The following is a 24,834-nucleotide window of genomic DNA, read 5'->3' as shown; positions in this document are numbered from 1 at the left end:
CTGTAGCGCAGCACGCCTGTCAGCGTGTGTCATCGGTGTCTGGAAATAACTGACGTGCGCAAGGTCAGAAAATTGTATTATTTTGTTTGTAAAGGTTGTGTTTTAAAGCATTTTGATATAGTCGCTCTTATAAAAGTCTTATTTTGCCGTTCAGTGTCTTTGATGTTTTTAGGATTGCTTATATGCAAAGGCTTTTAGGTTTATAAACTGGCCTGTAAGTTTGCAAACTTAATTGATAAAACTGAAAGTACCTGATTACTGAGTAATCAGAAAATATAAATCTTATAAATGTCATTTTTGTTGTTGTTGCTGCTTGTATAAATGGTTTTGTCGAAATGAGATAGTATGTCATGTAAACGGTCAAAAGCTTTGTTAACTAATCAAGTCACATGTCTTCATGGGGCTTTTTTTTCATAACAGTCCAACATTAAAGGCAGGGATTGCTGCCCCCAAAAGTATTTGGACACTTAAATGTAATAATGTAGGTAGCACAATAAAAAACAAAGTGGCATCTGCATTCTGCAAACAAATGATGCTTGACCTTTTCTCAGAACTAATTTCACTGTCCTGTACATTTTTGTTATTAATTTTAACTGGTGTCAAGGTGATTTTTTTTTGTTGATTTTTTTTAGTGGATGTATTTTACATTTACATTTATGCATTTGGCAGACGCTTTTATCCAAAGCGACTTACAGTACACTTATTACAGGGACAATCCCCCTGGAGCAACCTGGATTTAAGTGTCTTGCTCAAGGACACAATGGTGATGGCTGTGGGAATTTAACCAGCAACCTTCTGATTACCAGTTATGTGCTTTAGCCCACTACGCCACCACCACTCCATACTGTAGTCTGGCTTTTTTGTGGCGTTTTTGGAGCAGTGGCTTCTTCCTTGCTGAGCAGCCTTTCAGGTTATGTTGATATAGGACTCGTTTTACTGTGGATATAGATACTTGTCTACTTGTTTCCTCCAGCATCTTCACAAGGTCCTTTGTTGTTCTGGGATTGATTTGCACTTTTCGCATCAAACTACATTCATCTCTAGGAGACATAATGCGTCTCCTTCCTGAGCGGTATGATGGCTGTGTGGTCCCATGGTGTTTATACTTGTGTACTAATGTTTATACAGATAGACGTGGTACCTTCATGTATTTGGAAATTGCTTCCAAGGATGAACCAGACTAATGGAGGTCAACAATTTAATGGTCTTGGCTGAATTCGTTTGATTTTCCCATGATATCAAGCAAAGAGACACTGAGTTTGAAGGTTGGCCTTAAAATACATCCACAGGTACACCTCCAATTCAGTACACCTCCTATCAGAAGCTAATTTGCTAATTGTCTAAAGAGGGAAAATTCACCGATTACAGATATGGTGACCGATATAGCTAATTTTTGAGCTGGAATGAAAACAGACGTTTTCTATGTGGATTGTGCACCGATTTTGCACCGATATGACTATGTAATTTTTTATTAACTTTCCACTATGTATTTCACAAACTAGTTAGCAATTTAATGCGAAAAGATCGCTCAAATCCACACCGCTTAACTCCGCCCTGTCTGCAGAGCCACCGTCAGCTCGGAGTCAGCTCTGTAAACAATGGAGTCAGAGCGCGCTCTGCTGGACAAACTACGCTATGACACCAATTCTAAAGTATTGTTTCTGCATTATGTGTTCTGAAAAAAAGTTTCTGCATATCGGTAAAATATACGCCGATACCGATATATTGGTGAAAGGCTAATATCGGTCGATATATCGGTCGGGCAGTAATTAAAAGTGAAACAATCTGTCTGTAAACAATTGTTGGAATAATTACTTGTGTCATGCACAAAGTAGATGTCTTAAACAACTTGCCAAACTATAGTTTGCTAATATTAAATCTGTGGTGTGGTTAAAAATGAGTTTTAATGACTTCAACATAAGTGTATGTAAACTTCTGACTTCAGCTGTGTGTATACTGAATTTTTTTCTATTGCCTTTTATACTAAAGTAAAGGCACAGCATGTACAAGATCAACATCATAATCTTGTTGATTTCTATATTTTAGCTCTCATGAATAACTAACCCTGCGGTCACCTACGCAGTGGACACAACATGTTGACTGCACGGAAGGCATGTGCGTCATTGACGGCCAGACGACTACTTGGAGCGTCTGTATCCATGACCCTTGACCCCCAGTGCCACCCAAGACAGTACCGTACCGCCGCCCCACACCAGGATAAAGTGAAGATCCATGAGGGCTGGGCCAACCTGGCCAGGAAACAGCTGAAAGGGAAAAATCCAGAGGATCTGATCTGGAGGACCCCAGAGGGCATCTCAATCAAACCCGTGTACACACAGACAGATACTGCTGCAGTCAAAGATGAACTGCCGGGAGTGTACCCCTTCACCCGGGGGCCGTACCCCACCATGTACACTTACAGACCCTGGACCATCAGACAGTATGCAGGATTCAGCACTGTAGAGGAGAGCAATAAGTTTTATAGGGATAACATTAAAGGTACTAAATCACAACATTAACATTTTACATAGTGAATCTGAAAACATTTCACTCATGTTGGCAAATTTTGTAAAAGAATGTTCCTGAATATTGCAAAATTATTTGCTTCAACTCTGAAACGAAGGCTGATATCATCTAGAAGCTATTTCGAAATTGTTTTAAGCTACTGTTGTAGGTAATGCAGTCATTCTAAAATCTTGCCTTTATAATAATATTGTATTTGTTAACATTAGTAAATCCATGAATTTACAATGAACAATATTTTTTAAAGCATTTGTTAATCTTGGTTAATTTGAATTTATATAAAAACAATTGTTAATTGCTCATGTCAGTTCATAATGCAATAACTAATGTGTATTTAAAAAAAAATGTATTGGTAAACGTTACGTTATAAATCAAGATTAATAAGTGCTGTGAAAGTAGTATTCATTGTTAGTTCATGTTAGCTAATGTAGTTAACTAATAATAACGAATACAACCTTATTATAAAGTGTTACCACGTTAGTGTGATAAAGGTTATGGCAATAATAGCATGTATTGATAGATTTTAAAATGTTAATCCTTTACACAATGAACCGCTAACTCACCACTCAATTCTGTTGTAAAACGCCCATGATTTTCATGATCCACAAATACATTTAGTCTTTTCTGTTTCATTTTGAAATGCGTCACATTATGGAAGTGAAAAGGGTTGTGAATGCTGTTTCATGTTGACTTTAAGTCATTTGCAACACTATTTTCTGTACATGATTCAGAGTTTTGAGGTTAGATATTATCCAGATTTAGTTGTGAAATGTAAGTGGCATCCCTATAGAATTGTTTATGACTCTTGTCCTCATTTACTTAAATTCTTTGTCTTAATAGCTGGCCAGCAAGGCCTTTCTGTGGCCTTTGACCTTCCAACACACAGAGGTTACGACTCAGACAATCCCAGAGTGCATGGAGATGTAGGGATGGCAGGTGTGGCTATCGACACAGTGGAAGACACCAAACTGCTCTTTGATGGCATTCCACTGGAGAAGATGTCTGTATCCATGACGATGAACGGAGCCGTCATTCCCATTCTAGCCATGTTCATCGTGACCGGAGAGGAGCAGGGCGTGCCCAAGGAGAAACTGACCGGAACCATTCAGAACGACATCCTAAAAGAGTTCATGGTGCGAAACACGTACATCTTCCCTCCAGAGCCGTCAATGCATGTCATCGCTGACATCTTTGCGTACACCTCAAAGGTATGGTTTGTGTAAAAAAAAAAAAAAAAAGTTTCCCATTTTTACAGTCGACTCTCCATATTTACGTCATTCTATTTCAACACACTTCTGTGCAATTAAAGCCAAAGTGTGTAATTTCGGCGACATTAGCGTAACCCAATGGAATTGCAAAAAGAATCACTGTTTTCAAACAGATTCGAGAAAACTCGGATGAGCGCACTCCAAACTCACACCGAGCCAGTGCTGCTGTGTTGGGTTGGGTGGACCGCTAAAACAAACAGCATTGCTGTAGTGTTGCACTTTTAGTTGTTGAAATAAAAAATGGCTTACTTGCAGTTAACTCTGCATATTAAGCTGGAAAACGAGAGAATTTTAATATTGAAAAATTATGCACATCAGATTTAATTCAGTTCCAACCATAATGACTGCATTCAGATAATTTCATAAAATTAGTTTGTAGATAATTGCTGCTTTAGGTATGCTAAGTATTTTTGTCCTTAAAGATTAAAGGAATATTCTGGGTTCAATACAAGTTAAGCTCAGTCGGCAGCATTTGTGGCATAATGTTGATTACAACAAAAAATTATTTCGACTCGTCCATCCTTTTGTCTAAAAAAAGCAAAAATCACAGTTACAGAGAGGCACTTACAATGGAAGTGAATGGGGCCAATTTGTGGAGGGATTAAAGTCATAAATGTGAAGCTTATAATTTTATAAAAGTACTTAATTCTTCTGTTTAAACTCGTATTATTTGAGCTGTAAAGTTTTTAAATCATAATTTTTACAGTCGTTTTAGGGTTTGATGACATAACATGTACTTTTGAAACAGTGAGTATTTAATGTTTACGGATTGACCCCCATTGACTCCCATTACACATTGTAAGAGACTCACTGTAACCCAGATTTTTGCTTTAAAAAAAGAAAAAGTAAAATAGGGGAAAGTCCAAATACATTTTTGTGGAAATCAGTATTATGCCACAAATGCTGTTGATTGAGCTTAACTTATATTAATCACGTAATATTCCTTTTAGTTTGAAAGTTTTCCATGAACTTACATTGGTGGAATCTTCGGCATTCAAAATCTAATGGATAGTGAAGTTGTTATTGTAATATTTGAATGCTGATTTGTAATTTGTCTGTTTTCATATTGTTATTAGTCTTTTTTTAATTGTTTTTAATTTTTTTTTACATAATTTTATCAATCTGTAATGCAAATGGACCTGTTTCACAGACTGTGATGACGTGTTTCCACTTTAATTTAGCAGGGTAAATCTAGCACTTTCTAGCACAATCTAGACTTTTTATATATAATCATATATTTTAATTATTTAATGTACATTTTCAACACTATTTGTGTTATATTATCCTGACATTACTGAAAAACAAAAATAAACTAGTCGACACACCCCTCCCTTCAGTGCTCCTTTGGAAGCTCCGCCCCCCAAATTCATGCACGCAAATTCATTCCTTTTACCTCTCGGAGGTCTCTCCACCGTTGAAAAGCCTCACAGATGTTGACGCGTCTCCTAGCCCTCGAGTTCGCATAATCCTTCTTTTTTAGTTTATATTCGTCTGACATTTTTTTCTTGGTCTGTTTCTCAGCCATTTGTCCTACATGGAGTTTAGGAAGTTTGCATCAGCCAGATTTGCAGTCGCTCTTCTAATGAATTTCCCTCTCGCTCTGCCCCCACCCCCCATCCTGTGCACGCGCAAGAACCACCACCTGTTGCTGATTGGTTGGAGTAGTGTTGTGTTGTTTTTGTCCCATTTGAGCCAGGGCTGTGTACAAATAATATATTTTTTTCAGCCCACCCACAGAATGGATAGCTAGCAGACTAGGAGGAGATATTTGCAGAATTTGACAAAAAGTGTATTGGATTAGAATTACTGAGTGCACCTTTAAGGAGAGAATGTAAATCTGGCATCTTGCTCTCTTCTGATTGTTGTAATCCATCACTCTATTTTTTCTTTCTCCTATTTTTCTTTCACTGTTGGAGCAAATGGGAACGCAAAAATATTTACGGTGGTCTCTCATTCACTGCTATAGAAGTTTACCCCGCTATAGTTTTCAAACCCAGAAATGAGAAAAGAGTCCATCACTATGAATTTCTCTGTCCACCCCATGTCCATGTCTTGGTTTCTAACTATTAGCTTACCTAAAAATTTAAAAGGATTCTGTTGTGGCCTTGCAAGCACTGATATTTCATTCAGGAAATTCACATCTACTTCATTTTGATCTTTTTTCTAAAACAATGTTCAATATATGACCAAACACACTTAGATGTTTAGTGTTAATCCTAATCACACCCTTGTGGTTTTGACCTCATATGACTTCTCTTGAATCAATAATGAGTCAAGCTTTAAATAACATCACTCTATCTCTTCTCTACAGCTTGTAACACACAGTTGTGCTCAAAAGTTTGCATACCCTGGCGGAAATTGTGAAATTTTGGCATTGATTTTGAAAATGACTGATCATGCAAAAAAAAACAAAAAAAAAAACTGTCTTTTATTTAAGGATAGTGATCATATGAAGCCATTTATTATCACATAGTTGTTTGGCTCCTTTTTAAATCATAATGATAACAGAAATCACCCAAATGGCCCTGATCAAAAGTTTACATACCCTTGAATGTTTGACCTTGTTACAGACACACAAGGTGACACACACCGGTTTAAATGGCAATTAAAGGTTAATTTCCCACACCTGTGGCTTTTTAAATTAGTGTCTGTGTATAAATAGTCAATGAGTTTGTTAGCTCTCACGTGGATGCACTGAGCAGGCTAGATACTGAGGCATGGGGAGCAGAAAAGAACTGTCAAAAGACCTGCGTAACAAGGTAATGGAACTTTATAAAGATGGAAAAGGATATAAAAATATATCCAAAGGCTTGAAAATGCCAGTCAGTACTGTTCAATCACTTATTAAGAAGTGGGAAATTCGGGGATCTCTTGATACCAAGCCAAGGTCAGGTAGACCAAGAAAGATTTCAGCCACAACTGCCAGAAGAATTGTTCGGGATACAAAGAAAAACTCACAGGTAACCTCAGGAGAAATACAGGCTGCTCTGGAAAAAGATGGTGTGGTTGTTTCAAGGAGCACAATACGACGATACTTAAACAAAAATGAGCTGCATGGTCGAGTTGCCAGAAAGAAGCCTTTACTGCACCAATGCCACAAAAAAGCCCGGCTACAATATGCCCAATAACACCTTGACACGCCTCACAGCTTCTGGCACACTGTAATTTGGAGTGACGAGACCAAAATAGAGCTTTATGGTCACAACCAAAAGCAGTATGTTTGGAGAGGGGTCAAAAAGTGAAAAGAATACCAACCCCACTGTGAAACATGGTGGTGGCTCACTGATGTTTTGGGGGTGTGTGAGCTCTAAAGGCACAGAGAATCTTGTGAAAATGTATGGCAAGATGAATGCAGCATGTTATCAGAAAATACAATTTTCAAAAATACAAAATACAAATACAAAAATACAGACAATTTGCATTCTTCTGCACGAGAGCTGCGCATGGGACGCTCTTGGACTTTCCAGCACGGCAATGACCCTAAGCACAAGGACAAGTTGACTCTCCAGTGGTTACAGCAGAAAAAGGTGAAGGTTCTGGAGTGGCCATCACAGTCTCCTGACCTTAATATCATCGAGCCACTCCGGGGAGATCTCAAACGTGTGGTTCATGCAAGACGACCAAAGACTTTTCATGACCTGGAGGCATTTTGCCAAGACGAATGAGCAACTATATCACCTGCAAGAATTTGGGGCCTCATAGACTGCACGCTGTCATTGATGCTAAAGGGGGAAATACTCAGTATTAAGAACTAAGGGTATGCAGACTTTTGAACAGGGGTCATTTAATTTTTTCTTTGTTGCCATGTTTTGTTTTATGATTGTGCCATTCTGTTATAACCCACAGTTGAATATGAATCCCATAAGAAATGAAAGAAATGTGTTTTGCGTGCTCACTCATGTTTTCTTTAAAAATGGTACATATATTACCAATTCTCCAAGGGTATGCAAACTTTTGAGCACAACTGTATGTTTAATTTTCATCCTACAGAATATGCCCAAGTTTAATTCTATTTCCATCAGTGGATACCACTTACAAGAAGCTGGTGCTGATGCCATCCTGGAGTTGGCCTACACAATTGCCAATGGACTGGAGTACTGCAGGACAGGTGTAAAGGCTGGACTGACTATCGATGAGTTTGCGCCCAGGTTAGCTCTGAAATAGAAAGTGTTTAGTTACTCATTAACTATTCACTAACTTACCAATCAAAATCAGAGAAAATTGTTTAAAAAGTATAGTTTATCCAAAAAGGAAAAATCTGTTATCATTAATTGCCCTAACAAAGATGGACACACTTTATATTAGGTGGCCTTAACTACTATGTACTTAACCATTTGATACAATGTACTTATTATGTACATACATATTGTTGCATTGTAATTACATTTAAAGTACTTACATTTAATTAAATTTGTAGTTACACTGTTAAATTTACTACTAACCCAATCCTTACCCCAAAACATAACTCCAACCCCTAATCCTAACTCTAACCCACCATTACCCCTAAACCTTCCCGTACCTCAATCTCAGTAGCAGCAAATGTGGGAATTTTGCAGAACAACATGTTGTTACACAGTAAATACATAGTCTTGTATGTATTTAATGTTAGAACATAGTAGTTAAGGCCACCTAATATAAAGTGTGACCACAAAGATTGATAATAATAGAGAAATTATTATTATTGTATTGCACAAATAAGTAAAAATACCAGTAATTTTGCATGTTTTGTCCCTTTGAAATGCCTACGCAACATTAAAGCATTGATTTTAAGTTGGGATGCTGATGTAAATGTACTGATATTAACAACAGAATTCTGTAAAACGTTAAAGGGATAGTTCACCCAAAAATTTTAATTCTTTCCATTTTTACTCACCCCCATGCTATCCAAGATGTGTATGACTTTCTTTTTCCTGCTAAACACAAACAATGATTTTTTAGAACAGCATCTCACTTCTTTAGGTCAAATGAATGTTGACCAAATTTTAAAGCTCCAAAAAGCAAATAAAGGCAGCAAAAAAGTAATTTATAAGACTCCAGTGATTTAATCCATGTTTTCTGAAGCAATCTAATAAATCTTGAGTGAGAACAGAACAAAATGTAACTCCTTTTGCACTATACATCTTGCCATTCCAGTCTCTATCCACGAACATGATTTCAAGCTCAGTTACACTTCATAGTGCTTGATGCGTGCACAGAGTGCTAGATGGGGCTAGGAAGTGTAATCGAGCTTGAAATCATGATCGCCAATGAGACTGCTGATGTCAAGATATATAGTGAAAAGGGAGTTATGTTTTGGTCTGTTCTCACCCAAAATCGATTAGATCGCTTCAGAAAGCATGGATTAAACCACTGGAGTTGTATGGATTGCTTTTATGCTGCCTTTATGTGTCAAAGTTTTGGTCACCATTCACTTGTATTGTATGGACCTACAGAGATGAGAAATTCTTCTAAAAATCTTCGTTTGTGTTCAGCAGAAGAAAATCAGTCAGTCATCTGGGATGGCATGAAGGTGAGTAAATGATGAGAAAATAATCATTTTGGGGTGAACAATTCCTTTAACACCTAATTTATATTGGGCTAAATTAAAATATTCTGACAGTGGAAATGAGTTAGGACTCCTTAACAGTTTCCTTTCATCAGGCTCTTGCTGATTAAAACACAGTCATCCCACAGGATTTTGTGAGACTGTGGTGGGTGGACCTCGGCACTCTAGGGAGGAAAATTTTAAAGTTAAATGCATCAATCTGGTGCACTTTGAGACTGACTGACTGGGAGTGAGAGATGCTTTGCCGAAGCAACGGCGCAAAACGCAGATCTTTTATGTTATTATGAGAAGTGTAAAAATATTTTTGGTTCATTATGAAACTGTGGCAGGACAAATTAGACTGTGGCAGGCCTCCACAGTCTAGGTAATTAATTGGAGACACTGGAAGACAGACAAAGCCAGTCATTTTTTCTTACAATCAGAGAGCATTAGAACAGATTTTAGAGGAAATCTGACAGCTTGCTCCATAATTCACAAAGGTGCATGATTTAAATCCCTTGATTCTACTTTGCCTTTAGAAAATTCCCCATATAGTTCTTCCATGTTATCCGTAGTTTTAGATGTGGCATTTGCAATAAGACCATGGTAATATAACCATGGAGATATAAGTAAAACCATGCATGGCTCCTCACTGCCATGGTTAGATGTACAGTCAGTAACTATGGTTCCATAAAACAAACTATGGCATTTTTCATAACAAAAACAGTAGCCTAAACACATTTAGAAATAAATACAAAATATGAACAATTAAAACTGCCATAGAAAAATTATATTCCCTCACTTTCCTATATATAGATCTATATTAATGTGATATTTAGTATGAATATACCACATTTCTGCCCATATAACATTGTTGATACAGTTAGTGTTACTATAGTAAATTCATGGTAAATATTTTAAAGAGTTGTGACATGTTGATTGAAAAAGCAAAATGCAAACATTTAGTCACAGTCTGGAGCCCTGATCGAAAAAATTACACATTCCAACTTAAAAGATGGGCTGTGACTTTTGCACATGGTCTCTCCTTAGATTGTCTTTCTTCTGGGGAATCGGCATGAACTTCTACATGGAAATAGCCAAGCTGAGGGCAGCACGCAGACTGTGGGCTACACTTCTCAAAGAGAAGTTCCAACCCAAGAACTCTAAATCCCTGCTGCTGAGAACTCACTGTCAGACGTCTGGATGGTCACTGACTGAGCAGGTACTGTGACTTCAAGCAATCCATTATACATAAAATCCATTGCACAGACATTCATGAGGTGAATTAAGTTGATTCTGAGTGAATGTATTCTTCAGGACCCTTACAACAATGTTATCCGGACTGTGATCGAGGCAATGGCTGCAGTATTCGGGGGCACACAGTCGCTGCACACTAACTCTTTTGATGAAGCTCTGGGTCTGCCCACAGTTAAAAGCGCTCGCATCGCCCGCAATACACAGATCATTATCCAGGAGGAGTCGGGCATCCCAAAAGTGGCGGACCCTTGGGGCGGATCCTACATGATGGAGGCCCTCACCAACAACGTGCATAACTCTGCACTTAAGGTTTGGAGTGGAGAGAACACTGATTTTTATCAGATATTTACAGGTTGCTTCAATTATGGTGCACAATCCATTTTTAGCCCCATATTCAGTGGTGATAAATATATTCTGTAAAAAAAGTGTTAATGGATTTTTTCCCCCTCATGTCTGATTAATAGCAAATCCGTTTGACATCACATAATATATTTACATGAATAATTATAAACTTGACACACGTCTTAAAAGCACATGCTAAAAATAGAGATGACAAAAATGGATTCTGAAGTATGAATGCACAATTACAGAAATTTTGCAAATACCAATGGCCAATAATAATTTTAATGATCAATTCACCAATGTAATGGACAATATCCACATTAGTTTGTTTTCCTTTTAAAAACATTGTTTTCAAAAGTATGCAGTTATAGAGAGCAGGAAAATGTAATTCCAGTGTGGATGAGAGGCGTGAACATAGCAAAACTGATGCATTTTCAAATAGGGCTGGGTGTTGATACAGATTTCCCGATTCAATTCTGATTCACAAGCTTTCAATTCTATTTCGATATCGATTCATATGGGTGTTTTAAAGTTATAATGTCCATTTTGCTAACATATGAAAGAAATTGTCTTCCATCTAATGCTGTTAATTATACAGGGGACCTTCTAACTAGGTACATTACAAAAATATTAATTTTACAAATTGTATATTTTTTGTTTTTCATCATTTTGGTCACATTTAAGCTTTTTAAAATTTTACAAATCCAGGTATTCCGTCAATAAATATGATTTTATATTGCATATATTATATTTTGTTACATGTTTATTGTTTAACCCTTTAAGCTTGGATGACCGCGATAAAAATAATAATCGCCAAAATGTTAATAACTACAGTCTTGACCAACACAAAAAGCTTGAAAGCTTAGAAGCTCTACTTTCAAATGTATGCAGGCGTTATGACCGAAACTAAACAAGTGCTTTGAAATTTGCAGACAAATCAGAAGAGTTCCGTTTTGATAATTTATATATAAAAAAAAATTGCGCTGTATAAATTGCAATCAATAAAAACATCAGACTGATCAAATAGCCATGTGTCATATGTTGTTGGAAAGCTCTCAAAGAGTAGAATACAACCAGTCTATTTGTTTTAGTCAGAGACTAAACTAGCGAGTAATATCTAAGTATATTGCAGGGCTCCCACGCGTCCTGGAAAACCTGGAATTTTGCAATGCATTTTTTTCATGGAAAATGAGAAAAATACTTAAATTGTTTTGTCACTGCCGGTGGCTGTGCATTGTGAAACAACATCAGTGGTTGACTGTCATGATCAAATCCCTGTCACATACATTCTCTGCTCATCTGTTGTCATCTCTGCTTTGCTACAATTAAATATTTTAAGGACTGATATAATACAAAACAAAATTTTCACAACTTTGCTGTTGTGTTAACCAAAAAACATATTTACTTTTAGAGTTATAAACTTTGGACAACGATGATGGTCGGACGACTGATTTAAAAAAAAAAGTGATTTGGCCTTAACACCTCGGATGTGAATTAATTTTCAGTAATTCAACAATTGGAGTCAGCTTTTACCGTGGTTACCACATGATAGCGGAATCTAGACATAAAAATGACATTAGCAATAATGGAATATTACATATTTCAACAAAAATGTAAGTTTGAATGTACAATTAATCAATTAAAATTGCAGTATGTCCTAGTGTGATAATATGCAAAAGACTCAAAGATTTAATTGACTAAATATATAATCTGCAAGTGATGCGTGCTTCAAAATGAAAGTGAGAAGCCAGCCGCTCATACACTGAACACACAGTTTACTCATCATGATCATCACGCGCTCTTGACTTTTTAGTGTGAGATGACAAAGAGCAGAGCACTATGAAGTGCAGACTATATAAATACAGACTATGTATTTATTTAATTAAATCACAGCTTTACAGGGATTAATAATCGCACAGGGCCATGGAGCAAACTGCTTAGCTGGAGGTGAGAAACTACCATCAAAAACACATAGAAATGGCAAAATAAAAGCTAGATTTAAATGGAAGCATTTCTTTTTGCTTAAATATTACATTCGTTGGGCACAAACAATGTCCTGGAAATGTCTTGGAAAATTGTGCCTTGAATATAGTGGGAACCCTGATATGTCTATAATATAATTATATATATAATTATGTTGGTGTTGCTTATATGCCGCGTTTTCACTTGTAACTTCACTAACAATGAACGGAACATAAACTATCACATACCATTACTTAGAGGAGGTTATTAAGGCTTTCAAACGAGCCCACGCACAAGGTAATCGGATGCATAGATCATTAGATATATCCACACAAAGCACAATGTTACATATGACCACAGAGATATAAATCTTTTTTGTGATTTTTCAGCAGTTTCTTAGACTGAGAGTCTCAGAATGTATCATAATCTATTTTATTAAAAAAATGGAAACGTTTTCTTTAAAATGATACCAAACACTTGACCCTCCTTTTTTTCATAATCCTTTCATTTTAGGTATCCTGTTGAAACAGGAAATCTTTAAAAACACATTCAGAGCTTAAAGGGTTAATGCATAATTTATACTACAGTATTGATATTGATTTGTAGAACACATGCTAAATATTGGCACCGTCTCTTTAAGAAAACTGGAAGTTCTGTAAAGAACATCTGTAAATGAGCGCATGAAAGGATTATTAACGAGAGAGGACTCGAGTGGCTTTTTTACCTCATCCGTGCTATTTGTGATTAAATAGAATGCTGAACTTCTTAGTCAATATACTAAATAACATGTGAGTAAAATCTGAACATTTACCAGCTAGTGGCTAATCACAGATAGTTGCATAGAATCTCATTGTTGAGATTTGTGCATATAGTAATAGATTGATTATGGGATTTAAGAATCGATATCAAGATTGTTCAAATGAAGATTGCGATGGATCGGAAAATCAATATTTTTCAATCTAAAAAGTATTGGTTTGTAGGTGGACTAAAGCTCCGATCAATAATTCTACATGCTTCATGCATTCAAAACACTAATGTACATTAGAATTGATGCATCACTAGTATTTCTTAAAGCTGAATTTTTTTAGAAAACCCCTGAAATTATATGCTTCCAATATTAGCTTAGTCAAACCAATATGATAAAAAATGCTAATATTGGCCATTATGAATATGATCAGATATGATATACAGTGTATTGTATATCTGGAGTACTCATGATTTGTAGCTGTGGTGTAATGTGCAGATTTGTTTTGGAGTGTTTTAAAGGTTTTCATTATATTGAATGGCACTATAAATGTGTTTTGCTATGTTCAGATGTGTAATGTTTGTGTATGTATGCGTGTTCACATGATTTGTGTTTTATTTGTTCTTATTCAGTTCATCACTGAGATTGAAGAGATGGGAGGAATGGCTCGCGCCGTGGCCGAGGGAATCCCCAAACTGCGCATTGAGGAATGTGCAGCCCGCAGACAAGCGCGCATTGATTCAGGTACTCAACCAAAACACCATTAGCTGTACACACACACACTACCAATCTTCCACGTGTGGCTATGCGTGATTATACCCAAATAAAAGGACTGGATTCATATCTCAGGATTTGTGACTAATGTCCATTAAAACTGTGAAGTACTGTTTTAAAGAACCTGTCTGTGCATGGAAGCTGGTCTCGGCTAATCATGCTTCTTAAATGAAACATTCACCCGAAAATGAAGATCTTGTCGTTATTTACTCGCCCTCAGGTCATTTCTAAACTTGTATGCCTTTTTTCCCCCTGTTGAACTTACAAAAAAAACAGAATTTTATATAGATCTTTTACATGCAATGACTCGAAGGACAGAATGCACCACAGAAGAATCATAAAAGTGTAAAGTGTAAAAAAAAATTCCCTGTTATTCACTGATAATCTGCACCTCTTTTGAAGCTCACGTCTGCACTCAGATTAAAGAAATATTGCATTGGCATCTTTGATGTGTGTAGTAACTGAACGTGATGCATCATTTTTTAATTCTGTAGGTAAATGCTGTAAATATTATATAAGTATAATACACATGAGATGTATGAACTACTTCTATGGTGCTTTTTTGGTCACTGAACTGTCATTGAATGGAAAAGGGCTGCGCGCTCTTTTCAGTATTTGGAGAACTATCCCTTTAAAAGCACATGTAAATTTATAGATTCAAATAAATTCAAGAAGGTCATGCTCCCTGGTAAAAATGCATCATTGCTGATCAGCGATGACATCGTAACAATGACAGAAGGTGATTGATGCACCTGATGATAGAATCCGAGCATAGGTAGTCCAGCGAGGAGTGTCTGGAGTATCTTATCTGTCAGGCAACAGGAGCAGTGTCAGTCGTGAAAGCATAAGGAGCCGTTCACAGGCAAATGGGTGTTGAGAGAGATGTCAACTCACCCCGCTGTGAAGACATTAATCAACCAGTCGAGCAGAACACAGCCTCTGTATATTTTATCACAGTATCTTCAGTACAGCAGTCCAGCTGATGGGAGTTTCTAAAGCAGACTGTCGGCCACATACCCTCCAAACATCACACATCAATGCACTGTGTTGACAAAGTCAGTGTTTCCAAAGTACTGACAAGCTAACAGTTAGAAATCAGCTTAGGAGAGGTTTGTATATTTTGATGTGGCATCCGTTTATTTTAAAGTCAAGAGCAGCCTTACTACCTGTCTTGAAGTTGGCAAGGCTGTGAGCTCATACTGAAGATTGCAAAACCTGCAAGACCTGTCAAGCAAGGCATGTGAAGAACAGATATTTTATTTAGAACTGGTTACATTTTCACAAAAATACCTGAACCATATATTGTCATGACTTTCGGTTCCATTAACAGTTCTCAAACATACACTCTTCTGCCGATGCGGATGCAACCTTGTACGGAAAATACTCTAAAGTGTTTCCTAAAATGAATGACTCATTTTAATCTACATCACAAATGCAGTGTGGCCAGTGTAGCTATATTCCTGAACAACTTAATCTTATGAACAGGTTCTTTTGAATTTACAGCACAAAACATTCATTGCGACCAATGTAGTGCGATTCCTGTACGAATAACTCCTGTAAGCCGGTTCATTTGAATCCACAATGTGAATACAATGCGACCAGTGTAGCTCGATTCCCAAACGTTGACTCTTACGAGCCAGTTCTTTTGAATCTACAGCATGAAACATTCACCGTGACCAGTGTAGTGCGATTCCAGTTCGAATGACTCCTATGAGCCTGTTCATTTAAATCTACAACGCGAATACAGAGCGACCAGTGGAGCTCAATTACTGAATGAATTACTATTATAGGCTAGTTCATATGTGTGCTGTTTTTCAAGTCCTCTGAAGCCATATGAAAGTTTGCTTGAGGATCCAACAAAAACAAGTTGAAATTTAAGTGGTTATTCATTGAAAATCTTCAATAGCTCATATCTCATTAGCGTACTTTTAAATATGGTGCATTGAAACGCATCATGGCAGTTTGATGGACAATTTGTACAGCATCAACTATTTTTATGGTGCTTTTTTTTGTCATTTTGGGGTCTAATCCCCACTTAGTTTAATTACTAGAGAACCTAATTTTATTCATGGAAAATTGTCAGCTGAAAATACAACAAAATGCATTTCTACACAGGTTTTGTTGTTGTTTCTATATATTTGTTGTATTTTCTTGATTTTTGGAACCTACAGTTTATGTTATTGCAAAATCACACCATTTAAAGTTAGTGTAATCACTTATAAAAATTATATTATAAAAGTAATAGAATTGGTAGTTATTCCAAACAAAGAAAAATAACAAAATAATTAAAATTAGCATTTTCAGTTTTGGTTTTCGACCAAGTTTCCATTTCAGCCAAAAATTACATTTTTGTGCATCACAATTCTCTGTGTTTCATGGAAGAAAGAAAGTCATACGGTTTTGGAATGACAAAGTGGTTAGTAAATGATGACAGAATTTTCATTAGTGGCTGATCTGTTCATGTAATATCACACCTTTTCTTTTAAGAATTGAGAAAAAGAAATTAAAAAGGTGTACCATATAATACATTTTTTTTTTAATGGGTTTGTAGCCCTGAAACCTCTCAAAGCTCACAGTTAGTAGTTTTCCAACATTTGTGTGACCTTAAAGATGTTCCTCCCAGGCTTAAACTCACCCATGTCAATCAGTAAATGTCAGTTACCCAGAAGATGCAGGGAACCTCATCTTCAGACATGAACAACAAGCCTCCACTCACCTGTACTGGGTTTATGGCACACATTTGAAGCCACCAACGCATTATCAGTGACCCTCAGTCTATCCACTCCTGCTGTGGTTGTGCTCTAACCCCAAATGTTCCAGGCTTTGATCATGCGTTCCCTCATGTTTATCTGTTTAGAGTGCTGGTGCTTTGAACTTTAAATCAGCAATGGAGAGGGAGACTATGCCTGATGGAATTTGGGAAGAAAGAGAAAGAAAGAGTGACATTATGACTGGACTGGTCTCATTTATCACAGTTGGGGTGGACTGTCAATCACTTCACTTTTTCATTGTATATTATTTTTTATTTTCTCAGTGCAGTAACCATGAACCACCTATGGACTGTTCACAGACTGTCTGATGCATATTGCACACAAAATGTCAAGAGCTGGCTGTAATTGAATGCTCAAATCAGATTTTCTGGCTTTATGCAATTTTCGGGAGTCAAAGTGCACAAGTATTTAGACATCCGCTGCAAACAAATTCGATTTTACAAGTAACAAGGTTAATATGATGAGTGCTACCATGGAAGAACTAGTCACTGGATTTGTCAGAGTTTGCTTTTAGAGATTTTCGGAGATTGCTAAACTGTTATTTGAATGAGTTTAAGGACTATCATGCAAATTAATAATCCAGATAATGTAACATTACACCATAAGCAGACATGCACTCATTGAATAAGCTGACAAAATACTGAAAAATTTGTTAAATTGCAATGGCAAATCACAATAACAGTTAAAAATCTAGGCTTGTTTATAATTTCCAGATAAAAGAACGTAAAATGTAATCACCATAAATGGTGTTCTTTTATCAGGAAGTTATAAACAAGCCTACATTTTCGCCCGTCGCCCTGATCTGCCTTTGCACGTAAACAGCTTTATCAATATGGCATTGTTTTAAAGGAATAGTTCATCCAAAATTAAAATTCTTTCATCATTTTCTCACTCTCATGCCATCTCAGATGTGTATTACATTCTTTCTTCTCCAGAGCCCAAACTAAGATTTTTAAAAGAATATCTCCGCTCTGTAGGTCCACACAATGCAAGTGAATTGTGACCAAAACTTTGAAGCTCCAAGAAGCACTAACGCATCACAAAAGTAATACTAATTGGTTTTGGGTGAGAACAGACTAAAATGTAAAAAAAATTTTTACTGTACAGCTTGCTATTGCAGTCTCTAGGCATGATGATTTCAAGCTCGTTTACACTTCCCAGTGCTTGAAGCATGCAATGATTGCTAGATGGCGCTAGGCAGTGTAATCGAGCATGAAATAATGATCGCCAAGGGGAAAGCTGATGTCAAGATTTGTTGTGATAAAGGAGTTATATTCTGGTCTGTTCTCACCAAAAACCAATTGGATCGCTTCAGAAGACATGGATTTAACCACTGGAGTCATATGTATTACCTTTATGCTGCCTTTGTGTGCTTTTTGGAGCTTCAAATTTTTGGTCACCATTCACTTGCATTGTATGGACAAGAGCTGAGATCTTTGTGTTCTGCTGAAGAAAGAAAGTACACATCTGGGATGGCATGAAGGAGAAAAAATTGAGAGAATTTTCCTTTTTAGGTGCACTTTTCTTTTAAAACATTGTCAGACATTGAAAAACAAATAGAAAATGCTAATAATGCTGTTTACGCACAAAGGCGAATCGTGTATCGGGCAAAAATCTAGGCTTGTTTATAATTACTTGATAAAAGAACACCATTTAAGGTGTTTACATTATACGCTGCCTGCTTATTAATTCATTAGTTTGAGGAGGGGCTGTTTGTTTTACGACCAATTACAGAAAGCGGGAGTGTTTTGGGAAACCTGTTTGAAAATGATCATTATTTTTTAAATACCATTTGGTGATTCTAGTGGCGCAAAAATTCCACATTCCACCTTTAAAGGTGCACTCAGTATTTTTTTTCCTCATTAAAAAAGTTAAACTCCTAAAGACATGAATTGTAATTTTGCAATATATGTAGGAAATCATGACCACTCACATTAAAGTGAAGACAGTCATATTAGTAACCTTATAAAAGTTGTTTTACTCTACATGGAGAGGTTCTGCACACAGGGGCTGCCATATTAGAATCACATGACCAGCCAAATACTACTCGCTTAATCTCAGTAACAGTCCTGTTATTTGACACTTTCACTCATTGGTTAAAGTAATCATGGTTGACTGTGAATACTACATTTCTACAATGGCGTCTGAAACTGAAAACTGTTGATTTTAAATGATGCTGCATCCAAGCCACTAAGTCCAAGATTACACAAAGACAGAAGTTACTGGTGCACCTGTAAGCATAATGCTGTAAGTCACTGTGAATGGGCTCAATATGGTATTATCGATTTCAGATTTACCCACTCCTAAACATCACCCATATGTTTTCTTGTCTCTTAATGAGGCAAAAGGGGCCAGTTAAAGCTCTACCCCCTGATCTGGACCTCCAAGGGTCATGTAAAGAGAGCTGAAAAGCTGAGATGGTTTATTCCAGCGCCAGGCAGCCTAGTATTGGTCTGGTTCAGTCAGTTAATATTCATATTGATCTGTTTCATTATTTAGGTCGAGGACTTTCCCACCCTCTGATGCCCTCTCGTCTCTCTCTCTCTCTCAATATAGGTTCAGAGGTCATTGTAGGGGTCAACAAGTACCGCCTGGAGAAGGAAGAGTCTGTGGATGTGCTGGCCATCGACAACACAGCTGTGCGTAACAAGCAGATTGAGAAACTGAGGAAGGTTAGTTCCCCCGTGGCGATGAGTCACAGTGGATTTTTCCCTGCAGTCGAGTGCCTTCATCCATGTTGATGCGATCTGAAATAGTCATGACCTTTCTCTGTCTCTTAAGCCCATCAGAGCACTGAATATAATGTTACCTAATCACAATCAAGGGCTTTAATTCAATTGAACACTGGCGCTAACATGTGCACCATTATGCACTTCAATCATGCAGGTAACTTGTTCAAAGGAAGTATGCAATTCAAACACATTTATGCACTTGGAGTGCTCAATTTGAAATGGTGTTTAATTTATTAATTTTATACTTCATAGTCAGAGATACTTTCTGTATTCATCATTACAACATGGGTCCTTGCAAAACAGTGATATGCTTTGTAGAAAAGTATATGGGACATGTCATGTGGTTTGAAATGATATACTCCATCTAAAACGACTTTAAACAGCATTTTTTTGTTATTAAAGTTTTTATTGATTCCATTTAACATATATATATATATATATATACATATATATATATATAAATAATAATAAAAAAATAACAGAATATTTGGAATCACATTATATTAATTACAACCCTTCCTCCCGAACATAAACCACCCCACCCCACCACCCAACACAAACAGATACCCCAGTGGTCAAATACAATTGACAAAGACACACAAACAGACAATAAAACAGAAGAAATATTTAGAAATACATTTAAAAAAAGTATATGTTCAAAAACAAAAAGGCTACAACATACACATTTAAAACAACATGTCTCCCTCCACTGCCCCTCCCTGAGAGCCCTCCAAAAAGGCCAAACAGCTGTCCCACCTCCTGATGAACATATCCATGTTGCCTAGCCTTCTATATGACAACTCTTCCCAAGCTGCCACCCTGCCCATCTCCTCGCACCACTCACGAAACGAGGGGGCTCCAGCTGTCTTCCATCCTCTAAGGATAACCTGTCTGCCCACCATAACACCGGCCAGGATCCAATTCTTCATGTATTATCTCCTACATCAATGAACGCCCCGTCACCCAAAATACAGAGCCTGGGGCAAAAGGAGATCCGAGTACCCAATACGTCGCCCATAAAATTCTGGACCCTCAACCAGAACTCCTGTATCTTACGACACCCCCAAAAAAACATGGGTGGTGTCTCCATCTTCTGAATGGCATCGAGTGTATTAACCCCCCTCACAATCCAATCTGACCAACAGAAAGGGGACTTATTAATGCATAGTTTAGGGTTCTGCCATATGCTTGAAGCTACGTTTAAATAAATATCCGAATTAAACACTCTGGACACTTTTTTCCATATCGAGTGTAAATGCAAAATAACGGGTGTGACTTAACTTCTCCGATTAATTTGATTGAAAGGCTTTACAAAGGCGAGATAGGGGCAAGAGCTTCATTTTCAATACAAAACCAGGGAGGGGCTCTCTCAGGTGGAAGTGACCAATGAGCCAAATGTCTGAGACCGAATGCATAATAATAAAACAAAATCTTGGGTAGGCCTAACCCACCTTTGTCAGTCGGCCTGTGTAACTTATTGAAATTTAACCTGGTACGCTTACCATTCCAAATGAAGGACTTCACTATGCTATCAAATTGCTTGAAATAAGAGAGATTGTAACAGGTATTTTGGAATACAATTCATTTTAATTACATTAACCTTCCCAATCATCGATAAGTGTAATGAAGGCCACCTGTCCACATCATTCGAAAAACTTTTTATTAAGGGATCAATATTAACTCTGACTAAATCAGACAAATTTGCTGGGAATAAAATTCCCAAATACTTAATGCCCTCTTTGGGCCACTGGAAGGCGCCCGGCTGGAAGGCCGTTACTGGACAGTATGCTGTCAAAGCCAAAGCTTCGGATTTAGACCAATTGACTTTGTATCCTGAGAACTTGGAAAAGGAATTAATAATTCTGTGGAGGCAAGGCATAGATCTAGTGGGGTTGGAGACGAATAATAAAATATAATCTGCGTAAAGCAGAAGTTTATGCGCCACACCTCCCTTAATCACCCCTTGAAAATCGTCCTCCTTTCTTATCGTGGCTGCTAATGGTTCCAGGGCAAGACGGAACAATAATGGGGAAAGAGGGCAACCCTGCCGAGTGCCCCTATTCAGAGTAAAATAATCTGAAATTAATCCATTTGTTTGTACTGGTGCTACAGGGTGTCTATAAAGTAACTTAATCCAACCAATAAATGTACTCCCGAACACATACATTTCCAAAATCTTAAAAAGATAATCCCATTCTACCATATCAAACGCCTTTTCTGCGTCAAGTGAGATGGCAGCGACCGGAGACTGATCATTCACCACAGACCACATTATATTGATGAGACGCCTGATGTTATCAGAAGAGCTGCGGCCCCGAATAAACCCCACCTGATCTATATGTATAAGAGATGTCATAACGTTACTTAATTGGTTAGCCAAAATTTTTGACAAAATTTTTACATCTAGTTGGATCAGGGAGATTGGATGGTAACTTTTACAATCGCTTGGATCTTTGTCCTTTTTAAGAATCAGACTGATTCGGGCTTGTGTCATGGTTGGAGGAAGCTTTCCATTCTTTAATGATTCAGTATAAACTTCTAACAAAAGTGGGGTCAGTTCTGTAGCATAGGATCTAAAAAATTCTGTGGCAAAACCATCTGGCTCCAGAGCCTTGCCAGTAGGTAGGGACTTAATTACCTCGTCAAGCTCCTCCAAGGTTATCTCAGAATCAAGAGAATTTTCTTGCTCAGTCGTCAGTTTAGGAAGATCTAATGGTTCCACAAAGTTTCTAATATCTTCATCAGTAGACGAAGACGTGGAACTATAAAGATCAAGGTAGAATTCTTTAAAGGCATTATTAATATCAATGGCTGAAGTAAACATTTCACCACCAGCAAATTTCACTGAGGGAATGGTAGAAAGAGACTCTCTCTGCTTTATATATCTAGCCAAAAGCTTACCTGCTTTGTCCCCCGACTCAAAGTATGACTGTCTTGCCCTGAATAACCAAAACTCCACTTTCTGCAACAAAATAGTATTATATCTATATTTCAATTGGGTCAATTCTCTGAGACCATCAGATGACATACGGCGCTTCAGCTCTGCCTCTGCACTTTTAATATTCCCTTCCAACTCCACGAGTTCTCGTGCTTTGGATTTTTTGATGAATGAGGCATACTGTATGATCCGACCCCTAAGAACCACCTTAAGTGCCTCCCAAGCCATGCCCACAGAGGATACTGAGGACCAGTTGGTCTCCATATAAACATTGATTTCAGTCTTTAACATTTGTTGGAAATCAGGATTTTGCAAAAGGGACACATTATGAGCAAACTATATGACTCACCAGGGCATGATTCGAGACTAAAATGTTTCCAATTGAGCAATCAACAACAGGTGAAATGAGGGATTTGGAAATAAAATAAAAAAATCTATTCTCGAATAAATTTTATGGACTGATGAAAAAAATGTATAATACCTACCAGATGGGTTCAAATGTCTCCAAATATCTGTAAGACCAAGATTTCTACACATCCTGTGAAGCATCAGTGCTGCTCTAGGGGGCTTACACACTTTTGCTTCACTATGATCAAGGACTAAGTCCATCAAAAGATTAAAGTCTCCTCCCAATATTATATCATGAGGGGTGCCAGCGGTTTGCAACATCCCTTCAAGATCTATAAAAAAGCCCTGATCATCAGTGTTAGGTGTGTAAATATTAGCCAAAATCAGACTTTGCCCCTGAATTTCTGCTAAAACAATAATGTCTCTCCCTAATTTATATTTAATCTGTTTGAGACATTTGAATTGTAAATGTTTATTTACCAATATAATGACTCCCTTGCTCTTACTTGAGTCCGCACTAAAGAAAACATGTCCACCCCATATCTTCCCAAATTTTTCAGCTTCTTGCGGGGAAAGATGAGTTTTTTGAAGAAACACTGTATCATATTTCTTACGTTTAAGAAAAGAAATAACCTTCCTTCTTTTTATGGGGTGCCCCAACCCATTCACATTCCATGTGGAGAGAGATAGTACACTCATATTAACATTAGGCATTTTTATATAATAGAAAAAATAAATTGTGTGCCAAAAACAAAATTATGAAGACCACATTTCAACATTAATGCAACAATAAAACCCCAAACTTCCCCCCGAACAAAACAAACAGAAAAATGAAAAACGTGCGCATTAACCCTGCGCACGACAGCACCAACCGGCGTCAATCCCTATAAACTCAAAGAGTCCATGTACGCCTACGAAAGCCCCGTGACAACTTTGACATCGGATTGCTCAATTTTGCCTCACAAATTTGTAAGGCCAAATTACATAACATCAAATATTTTGTAAAACAAACCCCAGCCAATAGGCAGAATAAACACAGACAACATGTAGACTCATTCACAGAACTGTCTCGAAGGTGTGTTCCTTCACAAAACAAATTCCAGCCGATATAAAGCCGTTCAGTTTCCTCGGTCAGACAAACGAATCTTCAGTGAGCCAGCTGATGAGTGCAGCAGATGACGTAATCATTCCAATTTCTCATGAAAATACTCCACAATCATACTCCAGCCAGCAGGAGGCATATAGCACAAGGAACTGACAGATTCATCCATAACTGTCCCGAAGTAGTGTTGTTTAACAAAACAAGCTCCAACCGCTAGGCAGAACCAGCACAAAAGGAAACGAAACACGCATCCCGGTTCCTCGGATGGTCAAGAGTCAATTCACTCGGTGGCCACATAAAAGTATATCCCATGACTTACACAGTCCGCCAACTTTATAAAAGACATCCTTTGTGTGGGTATGTAGATATTTTGCGGTCATCCATAGTGTCTATTCTCAATCTGGCTGGGAACTTCATTGTAAAAGTGATCTTCCGTCAATGCAAAAGTTTCTTTAAGGAAAAGTGTTAATCCAAAAAAAAAAACTCCAGCTGCTTGGCGGAGCCAACGCAAAAAGAAACAAAAATGGCGCCCAGCTTCCTCCGAAAGC

At 37.4% G+C, this 24,834-nt stretch overlaps 1 protein-coding gene across 3 annotated transcripts in view; it reads left to right on the top strand.

Moving 5' to 3' along the window:
• The window catches only part of mmut (methylmalonyl CoA mutase), a 54,746-nt gene continuing 29,912 nt past the window's right edge, over positions 1-24,834 (top strand). The window contains exons 1-8 of one of the 3 annotated variants that reach the window (XM_051644757.1): positions 1-63; positions 2,047-2,499; positions 3,364-3,731; positions 7,782-7,939; positions 10,366-10,537; positions 10,633-10,881; positions 14,254-14,365; positions 19,723-19,838. In XM_051644757.1, the coding sequence (XP_051500717.1) occupies positions 2,094-2,499; positions 3,364-3,731; positions 7,782-7,939; positions 10,366-10,537; positions 10,633-10,881; positions 14,254-14,365; positions 19,723-19,838 (1,581 nt within the window). In that variant the 5' untranslated portion in view covers positions 1-63; positions 2,047-2,093. Of the gene's footprint in view, positions 64-1,051; positions 1,073-1,184; positions 1,290-2,046; positions 2,500-3,363; positions 3,732-7,781; positions 7,940-10,365; positions 10,538-10,632; positions 10,882-14,253; positions 14,366-19,722; positions 19,839-24,834 lie in introns of those variants that run through there. The other 2 variants (XM_051644756.1, XM_051644758.1) reach the window with 2 other exon arrangements.

Source organism: Myxocyprinus asiaticus, chromosome 19 (assembly GCF_019703515.2).
Source record: "Myxocyprinus asiaticus isolate MX2 ecotype Aquarium Trade chromosome 19, UBuf_Myxa_2, whole genome shotgun sequence".
Lineage (NCBI taxonomy): Eukaryota > Metazoa > Chordata > Actinopteri > Cypriniformes > Catostomidae > Myxocyprinus > Myxocyprinus asiaticus.
This window is presented reverse-complemented; position numbering and strand designations above follow the sequence as displayed.